The 17,129-nt window shown below is 32.3% G+C and overlaps 3 protein-coding genes across 3 annotated transcripts; 1 reads left to right on the forward strand and 2 right to left on the reverse strand.

Annotated features, from left to right (window-relative positions):
- Positions 1-362: 362 nt before the first annotated feature.
- PGO_092830 (hypothetical protein, conserved) lies at positions 363-9,665 on the forward strand (the record flags this gene model as incomplete). Its single annotated transcript, XM_028687871.1, has 1 exon — positions 363-9,665. The coding sequence occupies one exon, from the start codon at positions 363-365 to the stop codon at positions 9,663-9,665; it is 9,303 nt and encodes a 3,100-aa protein (XP_028543672.1).
- A 1,339-nt stretch (positions 9,666-11,004) lies between these two features.
- PGO_092840 (hypothetical protein) lies at positions 11,005-12,032 on the reverse strand (the record flags this gene model as incomplete). Its single annotated transcript, XM_028687872.1, has 5 exons — positions 11,005-11,112; positions 11,278-11,301; positions 11,485-11,523; positions 11,687-11,837; positions 11,980-12,032. The coding sequence occupies 5 exons, from the start codon at positions 12,030-12,032 to the stop codon at positions 11,005-11,007; spliced, it is 375 nt and encodes a 124-aa protein (XP_028543673.1).
- A 1,153-nt stretch (positions 12,033-13,185) lies between these two features.
- PGO_092850 (oxysterol-binding protein/PH domain containing protein) lies at positions 13,186-16,836 on the reverse strand (the record flags this gene model as incomplete). Its single annotated transcript, XM_028687873.1, has 1 exon — positions 13,186-16,836. One exon carries the CDS (start codon positions 16,834-16,836, stop codon positions 13,186-13,188), a length of 3,651 nt encoding a protein of 1,216 aa, XP_028543674.1.
- Between the last annotated feature and the right edge of the window lie 293 nt (positions 16,837-17,129).

Below are 17,129 nucleotides of genomic sequence, written 5' to 3' on the forward strand. Positions count from 1 at the left end.
GATAATGGTGGAAACTATATGTCTTCATGTATACACATTGGGATTCTGCTATTAGTTGTACATACGCAGCTGCATGCTTTGCACATTTCATGATTAACGAATTAAAGTCGTAAGGAGTAGTGTTAATTTCCCACTCCTTTCTTTCGTTTCCTTCGACTTGTATTGATCTCCCTATTTTGTTCATTTATCCTGCACCTATTCATCATATATTCAGCATCTGGTCATCGTCTATTCAGCATCTGGTCATCGTCTATTCAGCATCTGGTCATCGTCTATTCAGCATCTGGTCAGCATCTATTCAGCATTTATCTGACCACTTCTGGAACAAAAACATTTCATCCCAAATGGATCTTGTAAAAAAAATGCCCCCAGATGATGACAACACTCGTTGCAAAAATGTTAAAAGGAATTACAATGCAAATGCCTCAAATGATAAACATTCACATGAAAATTACCAATTTGATGAGCATGGAGAAGATAATAAATGTAATTCTGAGTTAGAAAACAAAGCAAAAGGGAAAAAAATTTTATTAGATAACGTCATGTCGATGGATAGCAAAAAATGGGAAAGATTTGCACGAGAGGGGCATTACATATCTAACAAGAACAAAAATGAGCATGTTCCTAAACATTTACAAGAAAATAATTTCAATAATATAAATGAAACAAATTCAAAGAGAAATGTAAAATTAGAGGATGAATATTCGTTCAAATGTAACAAGAAAATGAATGACCTACATGTTGAAAATTGCACAGAAGGAAGAAAAACATACAGTATGCTTAGAAAACTGATATGTGCGTACAATTCAAATAAAAACAAAAAATCAACTCCGAATGGTGATATTTTCCAGAACGATGCAGATCAATCCAATTTTTTTATTTCAAAATCGTGCCTGAACAAGTCAGGTGAAATGGAAAAGAAAAAAAAAGACTCGAATATGAACCTAACTAATATATTAAATAATAATGACCGAAATTGCAGCTATTTTTTGAACTCTTCAGAAGACAAAAATGCAAAGATGGAAAATGTACTGGATTATTCTCTCAATAAAGTAGAAAAATTTTTTCAAATTCAGGAAATACGAGAAAAATGCAAACTTCACGACATCAAAACAAGCATTTTTTTAAATGGTGCATATAACAGTGACAAAAAAGGTATCTATGAAATCGAACAGATAAACAATGATATTCCCAACAATGTGTCACAAAGGAAAAATTTTTCTGAAAAAGAAAATCGAAACAAGAGACAAGAAACACCTGACAAATATTTTACTCCTTCAATATCCAGTCTTGAAAGGAAAAGTGAAAAATATACAAACCAAGTAAATGAAAATTTACCCCATACTAATCATACACAAATTGAGAGAAAACATTCATTCTTCATGAAAAAAAACAAAAACTGTACTCTGAAAAAAGAACTTGAAAACATATCACTCAGCAGCAGTGAGGAGGTAACATATGTGAATAAAAAAGATAGAGTGTGCAATGATGATAGGAGCTCCACGGAGAAGAAGAAAGCTAATGGGCATTTACTGGATGATGTGAAGAGCCGAAAAATTGGAAAAAATGTAAGTAAAAGAGTAGATGGCGAGACACACCCAGTTGAAAATGATGAGACAAATTGTGTAGCAAATGATGAGGCAAATTGTGTAACAAATGATGAGGCAATCCTGGCTGCAAGTGATGAGGCAGATCCGGTTGCAAGGCGCGATGGTAAAGGAAAAAGTAACACCATGGGAGACATTAACAATTACTGTATGTATGCTAATAACTTACATGATATGATTAACACATTCGTACGAGTGCATAACAAAAAAATGTCAAATCATCTTAATGTTCATGTTAATGGAGACTTGGCACATAACGAAACAGATTATTCTTCTAAAACCCATAGAATAAACAATAATGCGAACACAGGTACATATTTTATTCATCAAGGAAGTACTATTACTAACAGAAAGGATATTCTTCACAGTATCAAAGAAGAACAAAAGCTTATAGAATCAAAGGACAAAGAAGAAAGGGATTTCAATGGTTCTAAAAATTACTCAAATAGTAGTCAAAATGATTGGCAATTTTTGTGTACTTTTAATAGACACAAAAGAAGAAGACAAAGAAGAAAAGGTGAAGAAAATAACATTCAAGATGTTATTTCATTTCAATCACAGCATCAGATTGACAAAATTGGGAATTATTTTAGAAATTCATCTATGGATCTTACTACCACTTTGCATAACACTAATTGTGACGTAGATCTTTATGAAAACAACCCTATTAGCACACCGAATGGTTCCTCAGGTTGCCCAGAAATATACAAGTCGCTTCATAATCAGCATCAATGTGTATATGATAAATGGACATATTGTGAATCCAAGTTGAGATCAAATGGTAAAAATGAAATTCAAAAACTAAAAGAAGAAAAAAAAAAAAAAAAAAATGTTTTCAATGCAGACGAAGCATATGGAAGGGAGGTACCTTTGCTGTATGCCCAAATCAGGAACCTAGAAAATGGCAATGCACTGAGCCGTTATCTCAGAAACAGAAGCTCCAAAGAGGAAAATGACACAAATAGTGTTAAATGTACTGGTTATATAAGCGGTTCCAATTACACAGATCATGCATTCGCTATGAACGCAGCAGAAAACAGTAACAAGAATAACGAAATGGTCCAAATGCATGAAATAAGTAAAACGGACAAGATAGGCGAGATGAAAGCGGATGAAAATACAGGAAATATAAAAATCAGGCCGTGGGCGCTATGCGAGGGAAGAGTAAACTCACGCATTGTCCATTATAATAGTTACTCTAACCTAATAAATGGTGATTGTGAACAGATGGAAGACAAGGACAATTGGGGCTATGAGTCTCGTGAATCTTTTGGAAAAAACGAACAGTATAATATCAAAAGTTGCCAAATTTCTCATAAAAATATCCCTGTTTTTCATGGAAAAAGTGGACATTACCCAAATAGTACCACATGCACAGAGGTAAATTGCACGAAAGAAAAACCAATTTTCAATTATCACACTGAATGGTTAAGCTTTTTAAAAAAATATCAGACAAAAATGAATAATGAAGAAATTACCAACCTTAACAATACTTGTAAGGAGAGTGTACTAAACAATAAGAATGATTCTATCTTTCAGGACATGGAAATTGAGTATTCAAATTTGAATGAGAGTGAACAAATTAGCTCATCAACCTTTGCTCCCATCCATGGAAAGGAAATACTTGGTATTAAAGGGAAAATAACTGAAGCTGAGAATTATTCGATGAATGCACGTACGCTTAGTTTGGATTCAGGGAGAAAACGCATCCATTTGGTCCAATTGATCCAGTTGGCGAAAAACACAAACAGAGACAAATTTGCTAACAGGTGGATAGCAAAAAAGGTAATGAAAAATGAGAAGAAAAATGAGAAGGATCAAAAACTAAATGAATCCCTACCTTTGGGAAATAATGACATGATGAAACTTGAGAAGGAAAAACAAAAGAATTCGAAAAATGATGAATATTGCTATTTGAACTTGAAAGATGATTCCGCAAGTAGACAAAAAGAAATTACCAACTTGGAGAAGAAAAGAATAATGAGTAGAGTCAGTAATTTTCAACAAATAAATGATGAAGAAATGAAAAAAGAAGAAAATAAAATATCTCACGAGGACTATTTTTCTTTTTATTCAAATGAAGATGTGAAAAATTGGGAATCTACTAAAGATGAAAACAGTTACATTATACATAACTCTGACACAAAATTGGAATACTCAATCAGGGATGGAACCGAAATATACAATTTATCAATGTGGCTACCTGAGACAAATTCTCTTGAAGGTAACTTCCATTTTGGAGATGCTCCATCGTTGAAAGTTAATGAACAAGAGTTGAAAAAAATGAGGAAAGAAAATGTAAACAACAATTTAGATAATCAGATATCATACGAGGTCAACTCAAATGGTTATAATAACAAGCACATGTTGAGAAAATCTTCATATGAGAGAGGAAAAGTGAGTGAAATTTCTGATCACAATATTTACAACGATCGTAAAGGAAGTATCGAGATAGCCAATTCCAGATGTAATATACTTCTCGATAGTGTAAAAAGTAAGAAGTTTTTCACTTCTGAATGGGAACATACCTTAAATAAACCCAATAGAAGCAGTGTTGATAATGACCTGGGAAAATTATATGGAAATTCTTATAATCAACAAGAAACAAATACATCCAATGAGGAGACCAATAATGGAAATGCTAATTTGTTGAGAGAAAAAACTGATCCATACTGTGCACTAACAATAAATAATAACGAAAAGAAAATAGACAGATGTAGAGAACCCAAATTAAATTATCTCAAATGTTCAGGCGAACATGGACAGGATGATCCAAATTTTGAAATTAAGAATAATGGAACGAGTTGGTGCAATGATTCAGAAATTGGGAATAGCGAAAAAGAAATGTGTATATTGATAAATCATCTACATTCTAGAAGGAAAAAAAAAAACATATCCGAAGGGTGTAAGACATATCATATGTCGAAAGAAAGTTTCAACGAACTAGTATGTAAAGAAAATGAAATATTGTTAAAGAATGGAGATCTAAAGACGAGTAATGGAAACAGTTCTAATGCAAACGCAAACACAAACCCATGTGCAAATGGAGTTTCAAGAGCTGAGGGGGATCTCCAAAGGAAACAATTCCATTTGGAAGGAAAAACATCAAATCAAGATGATCCCAATTTTGACCTGAACAATGACTACAGGTGGAAATTATACCATGTAAAATACCCACAAAATATAAACTTCAAAAAGGCCTTTTTTTTTATCTTCAAAAATAAAATGCATATTTACGGTGCACGAAAAAACAATTTTATTATTCCGGATCGGGTATTTAGAGTCCACAAAAATGAAGTAGAAGATATACGTACGAATGGCATAATTCCCAAGTTGTATTCCAGAATTTATTTTGCATTTGACTCACATGATCATCATGGAAGCGCATGTAAATTCTCCACCTGTACTGAAAACAAAGAGAAAATGAACATCCTAAGTTTGGGTCGAAGCAATGAGGAGAGTGTCTGGAGGAGTAGTTGCATTGGGATCGAAAAGGACACAGGGAAACGAAGAACAGATGAAAACAAATGCTTCTACATCTTTGGAGTCAATGAAAAGAAAGAACTTGATTTATACAGGATGTACAAGCTGAAGTTATGTGGTTTCGAGTGGGAGGAGATAAAAATTACATATAACAGATTACTAAATGTATCAAGGGAAGATTTTTCACTTATTCTACTTAAGGATTGTTTATATATGTTCGGAGGTGTCGTTTTTAGAGATGGAAAATGGGTATGCTGCGATGAATTTTGGATGTGTAACATAAAGAAAAGAAAGTGGAAAATAATAACTGTGGGAAAAATGAAGCATAAAAAAAAATGGGATTCTTGTTACAACTTTGAAGAATTGAATTCGATAAAATATTTTGTAAATTTAACCAAATCATTGTCGAAGAAAACAGAAATTCCAAATCGACATGCTCAAGGTAATTCTCTTGAAGTGGACAACCAGAACATGGCTGACACATGTGGGAGTAATAGTAAAGGCGGTTCTACACGCAAAATGGATGCACCAGATGGGGGAAAACCTGAAGGGTGCAACTCGGAAGAGAATGAAAAAGGGGAAGAAGAAGGAGAAGAAGTAGGAGAAGAAGAAGGAGAAGAAGTAGGAGAAGAAGAAGGAGAAGAAGTAGGAGAAGAAGAAGGAGAAGAAGTAGGAGAAGAAGAAGGAGAAGAAGAAGGAGAAGAAGTAGGAGAAGAAGTAGGAGAAGAAGAAGGAGAAGAAGAAGGAGAAGAAGTAGGAGAAGAAAAGGAAGAAGAAAAGGAAGAAGAAAACCGAGAAAAAAAAGAAGGGAATCAGAAAACTTCAGTCTCTGTAGCACACTACATAGAAAAAGAGCCAAGTAGTAGAGCATGCCACCTATGCATTTTACATCATAACAGAATATATATTCATGGAGGAACTAATTTAACAGAAGAAAAAGAAGATTTTTACTTTTTCGATTTAGAGAAAAAAAAATGGTTCGAGATTGTGCAAGATGGACAGAATAATCCATCCAAGAGATATGGACATTCAGGATGTGTGATCAAAAATAGACTATATGTGTATGGTGGGTTCACAAAGGTTCATAACAAAAATTACCTGAACAATGATATTTTTGAATACGATTTTGAAAAAAATAGATGGAAGCAAATATTCACAATTGATGATTTAATTTATTTAAAAACTAAGCTAATGGATAACCAAAAATGTTATATCCAATTTTTACAATTACTTATACTGAGAAGTTACTATAAAAACGAATTGTCAAAAATTGGAAAATTGCCTTTATACGAATGGAGGTTGGACACGATAGATTCTGCGGAATGCAAGTGCAAGTACAAGTACAAGAGATGTATTTCGAGTACCCTTGTTTTGAGAGGAGACCATGGCCAATTTACAAATAATGAACTCCTTACCCATGATCAAGTTCCTCCAAAGGTAGAAAAAAGCATAAAACACACAGGATCAAATGAAGATGAAAAGACAATCGTGGGAGGAAGGATCAATCGAAAAGGCAAGAAGAATGACGAAAGGGAAAATGGAGAAATAAAAATTGAATGTCCACCTTACATGAAGCTTGGAAATGGTGGGAAAAATATCCTAATGAGAAACGGTAACATAAACATTGTAGAAAATAAATGCACAGAAATGTGGGGAACCACTATGGGAGTTACATCACGGGAATGCACTAACCATGACAAGAAGGAAAAGATCTTGGGAAATGAAATAGAGAAGAAGCAGCAGATGGGGCAGAAGATGGAGGAGCAGACGGATAACGAAAAGAGGGATACTCATAATTATTATTGTAGAACCAAAAATGATATAGATATAAATATACATTCAAATTTTTTACACATGGAACAAACACAACATTGCAGTGGTGCCATTATCTTACCATACAATATCTTCAGAAATAAATGTCTCTATTTTACTAACTGTTTATATCTAATTGGAGGGTGCGGTTTCGATACCAAGTGCACGAAAAATGAAAACAAAAGTCTTCTACACTACGATAATATTTTTAAAATTAAAATTGATAAACCATTTTATGATTTCTTTAAGCATTATCTGTTTCATATAGATCATTTTTTTTTTGAGTTTATTGAACATCAGAAGGAAGTTCTATATCAATGGTTCAAACATAATGGAAAGAAAAGTGAGCCCATTATGAGACAGGTGCCTGATATGCCAGATGGGAGTAATGAGCCATGGCATCACTTGAATCAGAAAAAAAAAACAACTGAGAAAGAGGCAGAAGAAGAGGAAAAGGAAAATACGTTCCCTAATGAAGCAGTCATCCCTAATGAAGTAGTCATCCCTAATGAAGTAGTCATCCCTAATGAAGTAGTCATCCCTAGTGAAGTAGTCATCCCTAATGAAGTAGTCATCCCTAGTGAAGTAGTCATCCCTAATGAAGTAGTCATCCCTAATGAAGTAGTCCTACCCAATGGTGCAGACTTAGATATAAAAAAAATGGGCAGAGAGTTGAACAATTTGTGCATGTGTATTGCACCAGAGGAGTGGACTCAAGGGGGGAATTTTCAGGAAGAGCTAAACTATCACGTGGATCAAAAGGAGGAGAAATATCGAACTAGAGAAAAAAAAGCAGTGCTCGATGCAACTCCTAGTGCAATTCACAGCGTAGCACAGGAAGTAGATAATGCAACCGACCAAACGACGGACAGCACCACGAATGAATCAAAAAAAAGAAAAAATTTGGAAAGAATGTTTTTACTCGGGCAAAATAAAAAAATGTTTCAACTTTTAATTTTCCTGGTTGATTTGTACCCGAGGTATTCCCACCTGAGGTGTCCCAAGCACTCAGAAAAAGTGGCAACCAATAGATTGCAAAAGCAAAACGATTTTGTGAATCTTTTGCTGGAAAAGGGATCAAATGTAGAAGAGCTTAATTTGAATACCTTCTCACACGACTTGTGCATAAAGAATAGAATGGAAGAAACAGATGAAAACAAATTTATTGGTGGTTCACACATGTGTGGTTCCATTCCAAACGTTCCTTACAAGGAAAATGTCTCTGAAGATGGAAAATTTTTAAAATGTCGTAGAGAAATACAAATCCATTCAAGAGAAAAAACAAAAAATGAGGAAAATCTTCCGTTCATTTATTTTAACAGCAGTAAGAGTATCAATGCAGAGGATGCATGTGGGAGTGCAAACCACAGCAATGTGCAAAATGGTAAAGCAAAATGGCATATTTCCCAGAGTTACGGAAAATACAATGTGCTGGTTGATCAATATAGGGCAGAAAAGGACAGCAAACAGGGCAGCGCATCTCTGAAGAATTTCCTCTATGGGAACCACCACACAATCAATCCCCATAATTGCAATGAGAATTTTCAGGGCAACCAGAGCGAGATAAATGTGAAAACAAATATATATGAAAGTGATCATTATCAAATGCGACAAAAAGAGAATCCAATATATAATCACCCAGATGGGTATTACAAAAGAAGTGACGAACATGTGGTGGATAAGAACAATTTTTTTTTTAACAGAGGTAACAGAAGAGATAACAATTTGAAAGAATATAATGAACATATAAATTTAAATGAGGAAATAACCTACACAAACAGTTCTATGAAAAATACCCATTTATATTTACACAATGAAAAAAAGCACACACAAAAGGATACATGCAACAACGTTCACAATAACTTTACAAGTTCCTATTTTAGAACCCACAATGATGTAGTAGATGACAGTGGGGAGAGAAATAAATTGTCATTTGATTCTTGTGATCACTTGAATTGCAGAGAATACATCCAAGTGTTCGATAAAGAAATAACAAATGATGGATCTTTGGGAAGAAACGAATTTTGCAAATATTTTGAAGGGTATAATTCTATCATTCCAAAACACCTAAACAATAATAATAATGTATATTTAAGTATGGACAAGTCGATTATATACAATTATCTTGAAAATTTTGATGACTTAAGTGATGAGAAATATGCTATGAAAATGAAAATAAGGAGAAACGATATCTACAAATTAATTTACACATACACAAAAAGTGTTGAAATTCAAAATAACATATACTTTAAAATGATCGAAAAATTGGAATATCAAGTTGGACAGTTAATAAAGGAGGGCAAGAGCTTCATAAATACTAACAACAGGGAGAATAGTGGTGATAATTGGAAGAGAGTAGACGAGGGGGACAAATTCTTGAATCCCCACTTTGCAATCAATGAAAACAATTTTGAATCGTTGAAAAAAGAAAATTTATATTTAAAAAAAAAAATACAATATTTTTGCGATGTAACTAATATATATGCTATTAAAATAGAAAAGCTAAATTTGTATATTCAAATTCTGGAACAAAAACATGAGTACTTAATGAACTGTCTGTTGAAGTTAAAATCTGGTTTGTTTAATGAAAGGGTTGCTGATAATGCTTGCAAGAACTTCTCATACTACTTGAAAAAATTTTTCACTGAAGATAACTTTTTTATTCATGAAAAAAATGATAATTTATTCAACAATGGGGATGAAAAAGACAGAATTACCGAGAGTCAAAATTTGGGGTTCATGAATTACGAAAGTTACTTCTGAACGCACGTCTCTGAAAAAAAAAAAACCTTTACTCATTGTGAATAACTCTACAACATGAGTGTTATGTAGTGCCACCGTGTGCTGACACAAGTATCATGGTGTGCTGAGGCAAGTATCATGGTGTGCTGAGGCAAGTATCATGGTGGCCTGCGACAAGCATAATAGCGATGATTTTTGAGGTGTAACTATGTTCTTCCATGTATGGGAAGTATTACAACTATGTAGCTTAACGGGAATGCTCCTGAAAATATAACAAAGAAAAAAAAGGGAAAATGCTGATGGTCAGATAGGAACGTATATACACATAAATACATACATCCACATTAACAAAACATGATTTAGGGTAAAATGATGTTACCCGTTAGAGAGAAATCTGAGAACTAATTTATGATCATTCAAATATGCATGTATCTTGTATTTAACATTTATTCGTTCTCAAATGATCCACTCATTCATGTATGTCTGTTTTTTTTATTTTTTCCTACGCGCATACGCATATATATATATTTATATATGCATAACGTGGCACCTCTTTGTGAAAGCCCTCCATAAGAAATTAAAATATTCTGAATATTTCACATTCTATGAAGTCTTATATAAAAATACATTGTTGATTAATGTTAAAATGGAATGATTATTTTCATTCTCCTTTGGACACTTTTTTATACACTCCCCTTTTCTACACATAAATGTTTATCGAAAAATAAGAAAAATTTGTCTTTAATGGAATGTATTGCATACACCACATTTCAGCATAATCAAAATGATTATGAAGTATTATGGAAAAACAGTACACGTAATTAGGTGTCAATTAGGTGTTTAAGAATTTTTTTTTTTATACCTTACCAAAGAAAAGCTAAGAATTATGCCATCCATCCGAATAAAAGATGAGAGGGGTGTTCATACGTTTATGTAACACTCATTTATCCCATTTGTAGATGGTTACATTTTTTTGATCACGATTTTTTTTTTTTCCCCCCTTCATGTTCATATATATATATATATATATATATATATATATACATTTATTTATTTACTTATTTATACAACGTTTACATTTTGGTGACCTCTCTCTGCTTATAGTACTTGTCTCAACACATAAATTAACCGTGCACCCGATGGAAAAAGCAAAAATCGTCCAAGTGTTATTCTCAATTTTGTGAACAAGAAATAACATTCTTATAGGTATGTAACAGAAAAAAAAAAAAAAAAAAAAAACGTCATTGTTGATATGTTATGATATTCCTTATAAGTTGCACGTCTTTTCAGTATCTTTCACTCCTCTTTTAGGTAACCTTTTTGTTTGTTTGTTCTTTTTTATTTGCTGTGTTTCTTTTTCTTATCTTTCAGGTGTCGAATAGGTCGCTGTATGATCATGTAGCCACAACATGGGGGTTTTGTGACGTCTTTTCTGATCTTCCTTATTTAAGCATTTTTCTAAGTTGTGCTATAAAAAGGTGTAAAAAAAGAAAAACATATATATATATACTGCAAATATTTACATTTTATTTATTCTGTCATTTTTTTTTTTTTTTTTTTTTTTTTTCTCCTTTTTGGGACAATTTTAGAGACAATATAGAGTCGTCTTTTTCCCCTCTGCTCAATTTGCAACCTTTCCAATCATCCCTAAGTCGCTTTGTAGAAAGTAAAGGGAAAGGAGAAAACTTAATTCCTCTTTTTTCTGAATGCAAAAGGGTGGTGGTGGTGGAGATGTATTAAATTGTACATACATGTATGTGTACATATGTATGTATATATATATATGTGTGCTTGCGTGTAAGCCACGAGACATAAATGTGCAGCTCATGCCTCTGTTTACCAGTTGTGAATATCGCCTACTGCACTTTGGTGTTATTTCCTGTGATGTTAAAAACGAAAAAAAAAAAAAATAAATGAAAACTAAAAAAAAAAAAAAGGTATGTGTCTCATTTATCATGCTGCTTATAGAATTCTTCGTGTTTTGCTCATATCATACTTCAAGCATGGCACACTTATTGCCATATCAAGGTTGTTATTTTTACCCATTTCTCATAGTTAAATACAACATTATCTTTGCATGGCCATTTACTGATCCTGTTATGGCTGTTTAAATTTTTGTAAGTGTGTGAATTGGAAAACCTTTTCTTCATCGCCTTTTCTGTATATTCGTAACAAAAGTTACTGATCCTCACACTGAGACAGGATAACATACAAATGATGCGCAAAAAAAAAAAAAAAAAAAAAAAAAAAATGTGCTAAGGGGGAGATAAAGGGGGAAAATAGTTATGTGAGTGTAGATAGGGTCTCTCTTTTTTTTTTTTTTTTTTTTTTTTACTCATTTTCGCCCTCGAATAATATATACTTATCAGAATTCAATTTTTCTTCCATCTCTTTTTTTATCAATTTTATTTTTTCGTTAAATTAAAAATATATATATGTTAAGCCCAGTGTTAGATTTGCTGCATGTTTTTTAACTGGAGTTCCTAACAATTAGAAGAAGCAATTGTATGCAATTTTTACTTGTTCTTGTTCTCATTTTATTATATTTCTTTTTTATGATGTAAAATGTTATGCCAAAGTTTCAAATATCTCAGTAAAATTTTTAACATTTATGAGTAAAATTTTTGTGTTCCAGGTAGCTAAAATGGGCAAATAGACAAAAATGAACAAGTACACAAATTAACAATGCATAAACAAAAAAAAAAAAAAAAAAAAAAAAAAAAAAAAAACTTAATTCTTTACAAGTATTGAATTAAGTTAAAACAAACGAAGATTAAACATTGTTCTTTCTTTTCTTTACTTTTCTTTATTTTATTTCTTTTTTCCCTCATGTTGTGTAAGCATGAAGCATGCATGTAAACACAATTTTACAATAAAACTGTGATATGTAAAAATTTTTTTTTTTTTTTTTTTCTTCTACAACATCATGAGAAATATACGCTACAACCAATGACAATATAAAAAAACAATAAAATAAAAAAAGCGTACACCAAAATGAGCGATAAATTATTTCCTACAAAATTTTATATCAACTGTATGAATATTATTGCATAAACGAATATCAGGAAAATATCCTCATATATATATATGTATATAAATTAATGCGGATGCACAAATTACACATTAAATTTAAAGAATTAATCCTTAGTTTATGTGTTCATTGGACTGGAGGATAAGGGGTGGATGGGACTGTTGATTAAATAAAAACGAAATAATCATGACATTTGTGAATTGTCAATATATATTGTAATAATTCATATCATCTTAACATGTGCTACATGCACGAACTTGTCATACATAATTTTTGTGTGTGCATTTGTGCCTTGCAAATAACTGTGTCTTTTGACATAGTCAACAGGGAATAGATAAAATAAGTGCGTAAGCCAATGGGTCTGGAGGTGACGTAACCTGAAACCATACTTATGGCTATACGTAGGGATATTTTTCATCCCTTTTTATGTACACTTCCCACATTTAAATATGTGCCCTCATGAACATTCCTGCGGAAGAGTTGTAAATTGTGACATGAAGAGAGTATAAGTCAAAATATATCAGGAGAATCTGTAAAGAGTCTATTCTCCTTTGCGATCCAGTATTCATTGTTAAATAAATACATGTCCTTATCCTTATAAATTGGATCCTTGTTTTTGTAGAACCATTTTGGTTTGTAGGAGTTATTGGCTGTATATTTCTTTGAATTCATTCGTTGTTTGTTTTCAAGTCTTTGTTTTTCATTCATAGCAACTTCAATATTTCCATTTTCGTAACTTCTTTGATCCGGTCTAAATCTACTATCCGTACAGGCAATAGATGCTCCATTGGATTTATCATATTCAGGTGTTATTTCATTTAATTCTACAGTCATATTGTTAAAACCATAGTATAAGTCACTATGTTTTGGCCGTTTTGCTGCTTTCCACATACACACTACATTTAATTTTTCTATATGATTTTCATAAAATTGCCAATCAACATTATTGATAAATTCATTTAATGTATCCCTATTGAAATGATTTAAATTTTCGGTTCCATCATCATTAAAAAAGTAAGAATTATATTCTTGCCTTTTCAAATCTTTTACATAAGCAATGTTAATTTCTTGGGACCATTTTCCATATATATAAAAAATTACATTTTTAAATCTATCGCATACAATTCCTCTTACTTTGTGAATTTCCTTGTCAAACCATCCTTTTCTCATATAATTAACTATAGAAAAATCCCCATTGTTATGATTTCGAATTAGTATATTTCCGTGTAATTCCACCCATAATTTCCCAAAAATTATGTTATGAATTACCATATTAGCTCTTTGATAAGTGTAATGCTCGTAATCATATTCCATGCCATTGTCTTTAGTATCATCATTTGGGGAACATGTTCCTAAACCTTTTCCATTTCCTTTGTCCTCCACTGTACCTTTTTTAAGATGTTCATTCGTTTCGCTAGAAATGTTTCTTTTCACAGAAGCGTCATTTGTTTCACGAATTTTATTGTTATTACCATTTAAGGAAAATTGACGAGCTTCTACAAGCAAATGGTTATTTTTTCGTACATTTTCTGAGTCCTCCCTTTTTTGTAAATCCGTTTTATATGAATCCCTTTTTTCCGATTTCTCTCTCCCAACGTTCTCCATATATCCACCTGGATACGTATCATCATGTTCCCTTTCATGAGAACAATGAAATGAATGGTGTACTTCATAATTATACGCATGACAATTTCCAACATCCATGTGTACATTATTAGAACAACTGCTGTGAGTGTTCCTTTTGGTCGAGGCACATGTTAGTGCTTCACATTCATTCAAGTTGATATCACTTCCTCTTCTTACAACCTCCTTCAAATTTCCTACATTATTTTTCTTATAAAGCATAGGTTCGTCTACTTTACGTTGTTCACTGTGAACATGCGTATTTTCATTTTTTTTTTTTTTATATCTGAGGATCAGATGGCTTGAACCTGGAATGGTAACTTCGACAGATTTCCCTAATATTTGTACATTAACTGTTATACTTGCAAAATTTTTCATATATTCATTATGACAGTGATATGCAGTGATGGGTGGGTGATGAACAACTTGTTCTGATATGAAGAAGAATTTTCTATGAGTTAATTCAAACGTTTCACCTAACAATGGATTAAACGGTTTAAACGTTCGACCGATGACGGATGCATAAGGGGATATGGTAAAAGCTGTTACATATGCTAACCTACTTGTGCTTTCAATTTCATTTGATGCATATTTTAGAAGATATATATATTGAAAATCTTCTGCCAATCTTTGTAAAAATGAAGACGGTTCATTTAAGTATATTGGCATGCCTATACGTGACAGATCTTTCCCTATACAATCTTTCAATAAAGACCACATACTTATTTTTATATCTGCTCTTGGACTTGGTAATTTTGTTCTTCTTTTAATTCTTTTATCTGTATATATATCTATTTTGCTAAAATTCAACGATTTTATATTTTTATCTATACATAATTGGATTAACTCTAAATCGTTGTCATTTGTTTTGTCTTCACAACTGTCACCAGGTTTATAGTTCTCTTCTTTGTGTGTAATCAAATGATTATTTTTTTTTGTTGTTGTATGATTAAGTAGCTCTTCAGAGGGAAATTCATTATCCTTCTCTTCGTATGTATCCAATCGATGTGTCTCCTCATCTTGTATCGTTTCATCGATTGATTGATCATGTGGTTTTTTTTCGTAATGATATTTTTTTCTCAAATGGGAATACTCATCAATTGGAGTTTCACTTAAGTTAGATTCCTTCCTTTGCTCAGTTTCCAGAGTGTCATTCGCACGATCTGTTTCTCTGTCTTGAATATCCACTTCTCCCTCCTCGTTAGCAAAAGAATTGAATGTAAATTCAGGAGATACATTCTCTACAGAAGGAGCATTTGAATGCATGTTTTTTTCATCACAAAAAAGCGATTCATCATCGCAATCAAAAAACATGTCTTCATTTTCTTCAGCCTCACTCTCTTGCTCATTTTCATAAAAGTTAAATTTTTCAAATTTATTTTTTACCTTAACTCCTAAATCACTGAAACTTTTTTTATCTTGCGATTTTTCGAGGAAATAATTTTGTTTGGCCAACAATTTTAATGATTTGTTTATACATTTTGATTGTATATTTTCTTCTTTCAATAGCATTTCGGTGCAACTGATATATTTTTCTATGACTGCATCGATGCAATCAATAGAGTTGGATAGTTGATATAACAATGTACCTATATTATTATAGTTAATTTTATAACTGGAATTTGATTTCATTTTTCTTAAAATAGATTTCGCTTCATTATATTCTGAATTTTTAATTAATTCTCTTGTAATTTCTTTTAAGGATACAACATTTTCCATAAGACACAGGGTTGGGCTTTTTTCTTCAAAATCCGTTGATCTTATGAACACTTCATCCAAATTTATGTTTTTCATATCTTGCGTTTTTAGTGCACCCTCTGAATGATCAAATGTATGGCAGGAAAAAGCATTCCCCAATTTTTCCTTCCTTTCTGGGATGTTATCGTTGCAACTTTCTACCTTTCGTTTCACATCATTGCAACATTTTGCATTTCTATCCACATGGTCACAACTTTCCATCGCCCCTTTTCCTTCTGCAAAGGAACTGATTGTTTTGCTTTTATTCAAGTCATTCGTGCTCCTTATGATATTTTTCAAAAATTCTGAATTCGTGGACATGTTAAAATTATTCATGTTTATATACCCTTTCTTGCTATGACTTCCATGCAGATACTTCAATTGGGCCTTTTTAAAAGAAATATACCATTTGTGTTTATCTTCCGGAAAATCAGCCTTTAAATAAAGTATGCCTTGCTCACTTGTGTCAATTTCAAAATGCAGAGGATCATCTGGACATACTCGTATCCTACAATGTGCCAACCCAAATGTTTCCTTCGTTGGAGAAAATTTATCTAGTGAATATCTTAATATACCATTTTCTAATACAAAATATCTAGGTCTATAACTGCCAATAATATTAGTCCATTTATTTAACCATCCTTCATGTATTATTCTTTTATCTCTATTGTAACTTTTTCCATGGCCAACATTTTGCGTGCTGTTTTTATCACCGCTTCGTGGATTTCCCACTGTCTTATTCTCCAAAGAATTTTTTTTTTCACTGAAAAGTTTTATGTTCAAGTATTTCCCGCCTAACATAATTTTCGTTTACTCATAAAGCGTTCATTATTTTTCGTCATCCGTGCATGTACATAATATGTGTATTCGTGGAGGGGTGAGTGACGGGGAACGACTACTGTCTCTCCTTGGTGCAATGATTTGATGTATCGAATTGGTCAACTGTTCTTCTTTTTTATTTTATTTTTTCTTCCCTTTTGACGATTTCCGTTCTCAAATGTCCTTTTCCTCAACCTTTGGCATTTGTACATTCACGTGTCAGTATATATACTTTCTGCACATTACTTGAAAATGTTCTTATACATTTATACAAA

This window comes from Plasmodium gonderi (assembly GCF_002157705.1).
Source record: "Plasmodium gonderi DNA, contig: Chr09, whole genome shotgun sequence".
NCBI lineage: Eukaryota > Apicomplexa > Aconoidasida > Haemosporida > Plasmodiidae > Plasmodium > Plasmodium gonderi.